This window comes from Setaria viridis, chromosome 1 (assembly GCF_005286985.2).
Source record: "Setaria viridis chromosome 1, Setaria_viridis_v4.0, whole genome shotgun sequence".
NCBI classification, from domain to species: Eukaryota; Viridiplantae; Streptophyta; class Magnoliopsida; order Poales; family Poaceae; genus Setaria; species Setaria viridis.
In genome coordinates this window covers 30,369,135-30,371,851 of record NC_048263.2, presented here as the reverse complement: position 1 = coordinate 30,371,851, position 2,717 = coordinate 30,369,135, and the positions used below count along the sequence as shown (strand labels likewise).

General features: G+C 66.0%; 1 protein-coding gene across 1 annotated transcript; it reads left to right on the top strand.

The window, feature by feature from the left end:
- Positions 1-246: 246 nt before the first annotated feature.
- Positions 247-2,264, top strand: LOC117842452 (BTB/POZ domain-containing protein At2g24240). The gene has a single exon (XM_034722917.2). It carries the CDS (start codon positions 691-693, stop codon positions 2,080-2,082), a length of 1,392 nt encoding a protein of 463 aa, XP_034578808.1. The 5' UTR covers positions 247-690; the 3' UTR covers positions 2,083-2,264.
- The last annotated feature ends 453 nt before the right edge of the window (positions 2,265-2,717 follow it).

The following is a 2,717-nucleotide window of genomic DNA, read 5'->3' as shown; positions in this document are numbered from 1 at the left end:
ACCCAAGTACGAGCGGCCGCTTTTGGGGCGTGCGACGCGACGCCTCCCTGTCCGACCCAACCCATCCAGAGAAACTTTCTGTTCCACTACCAGTACACTTGCTTTCAGTTCCCAGCCCCCAAACCTCGCGCGCGCGAACCCCGCGGGCATCGCGACATCAGCCGAAACCCCGTTAGATTTGCGTTGCCACGCCACGCATCGCACTCGAGGAGGAGGTGGACAAACGCCCTCGCGCACCGCACCCAACCGAAACCCACTCCCGCGATCGCCGCCCCACCAAACCCGTCGCCCCCGCCCCGGACGCCACTCCCTGCCCCCACTCGCTCCCGCCAGTCGTCTCGCGTCAACGAAACAACCGCCGGCCGGGGTGTGGACGTGGGCTGGGGGGTTGACGTCTCGCGCGGGACGACCAAATCCTCGGTTCGGTTCCATCGCGCGCGCACCTGGTGCTGGTGTACCTGTCCGACCTGCCGCTGCGCCGCGCCTCCTTCTCTCCGTCCCAGCCGACCAGCCGGCGCGGCACGAGGCCGCCCGCCCGCCGCGCCGTTATATATGCCAGCTGCCCGACCCGGGTCCTCCCGCCCGCCTCGGCCTCATCCCCGGATAGGCCAATACCCAACAAAACGGCCGTGCCTCCCGCGCTCCGCATGATCCAGCATAACCAGTGACGCTTCCAGCTCGCGATCGGCCATGTGCACCCCCGCCGCGGCGGGCCGCGGCCGCGTGCGGCTGAACGTGGGCGGGCGGGTGTTCGAGACGACGGCCGCCACGCTCTCCGCCGCCGGGCGGGACACCATGCTCGGTGCCATGCTCGACGCCTCCTGGAACGCCGGCCACGACGCGGACGGCGGCGCGGCCGAGTACTTCATCGACCGCGACCCGGCCTGCTTCGCGGTGCTGCTGGACCTGCTCCGCACGGGCGGGCTCCACGTGCCCCCGGGCGTCCCGGAGGCGGCGCTCCACCGCGAGGCGCTCTACTACGGCCTCCTCGACCGCGTCCGCGCCGCGCGCTTCGGGGACTTCGACGGCGACCGCCTCCGCCTGGCCGCGTCCGTCCCCGGCCGCGCACCCGGGGACGGGACCGCCGTCCGGGCGGCCCCCGACGGCGGGTGCTGCGTCGCGCACGGCGGCGCGGTGCGCGTGTACAACTGGATGCTGGAGGAGCGCCGGCCCGTCTACTGCCCCGGCCACGCGCCGGTCAACGACGCGGCGTACCTGGACGCGGCCACGCTCCTCGTCGCCGCGCGGGAGCGGCCCGGCACCGGCCGCCGCGGCGATGACGGCGGCGGCGGCGGCGGCGTGGCGGCCTTCTCCGCGCTCACGGGCGAGCCGCGCCACCGCTTCCGCGTCGCGCACGGCCGCCAGCCAAGGTCCTTCACCGCCGGCGCGCTAGCCTTCGACGACGGCGAAGGGTGCCGCGTCTTCGCGAGCTGCAAGGGCCGGCTCAACGAGTACGGCGTCGCCGTCTGGGACGTGAACACGGGCGAGCAGGCCGGCTTCTTCTACGAGCCGCCTGGCTGCGCGCTGGGAGATGCCGACAGGCTCCAGTGGCTCGACGGCACCGGCACGCTCATGGCGGCCACGATGTTCCCGCGTGCCGACTCGTCCTTCATCAGCCTGCTCGACTTCCGGGACAAGAGCGTCGTCTGGTCGTGGTCCGACGCCGGCACGCCTGCGTCGCTCGAGGACAAGCACGCGGTGCACGCCGTCGCGATGGAGGACGGCAGGTCGGTGTGCGTGATCAACCAGTACCACGACCTGGGCTTCCTCGACCTCCGGAAAAATGCGGCCGGCGTGCGCTGGAGGTCGCGGAGCAAGCTGACGGCGAGCGGGAAGACGAAGACGTGGGGCGAGGAGACCTGCTACCCGAAGCTCGCCACTCACGGCGGCCAGCTGTTCGCGTCGACGGGCGACGCCATCTCGGTGTTCAGCGGGCCCGACCACGTGCTGACGTCGACGCTGCGCGGCGGCAACGGCGGCGCCATCTGCGACCTCTCCATCGGCGGCGACCGCCTCTTCGCCCTCCACAGCGAGGAGAACGTGTTCGACGTCTGGGAGACGCCGCCGCCGGCGATCATCTGACTGTCACGTGATTAGTCTCGTTACCATCGGATCACTAGAAAAGGAATTACTGACACGGGTTTCGACAGAGAAAAAAAACACACAGTGTAACTTGCTCATCATTGGGAGTTGTGGCAACACTCGTTCTGTTTCTAGAAAGGAATATGAATGAAAGTCAGTGGAGCACTGTCATTCTCTACAAACACCTTTCTTTTGCTTTTCTGTTCCTTCTGATGTTCATTACCCCCCAGCAAAGATCGTTGCTGCTGATCCCGAACACATCAGCAGGCAAATCATGGGTTGCCTTCTGTCGAGATCATTGCGTGCGTACGTTCCCGATGTTTCCGTGCCGCGATTCGTAAAGATATCAGTGCGAAAGACCTCCTATGCACTGATTAGGAGGTCCCATGAGCCCCTAATCATAGTACATTATTACCATGATGATCTTAACACTCAACATGTCTCAGAAAAATAGGAGCAGAAATTGGCTCCCCAAGTGCCTTTGTCACACCTCCGCAAAGGAAAAAAACAAAAAGGGAGAGAAGCAGCAGATCATGTTCAGACATGTCCCCTTTGCTCAGCAGGACCTCATCCGGTTCTGTACTTTGTCAAGCACTCGAGCTTTTCCCTAAACAAGTCGGGCTGCATCCACATGA

Bases quoted from the DNA above. Each gene is read 5' to 3' on its own strand.
- LOC117842452 (XM_034722917.2), top strand. From the start codon at position 691: ATGTGCACCCCCGCCGCGGCGGGCCGCGGCCGCGTGCGGCTGAACGTG.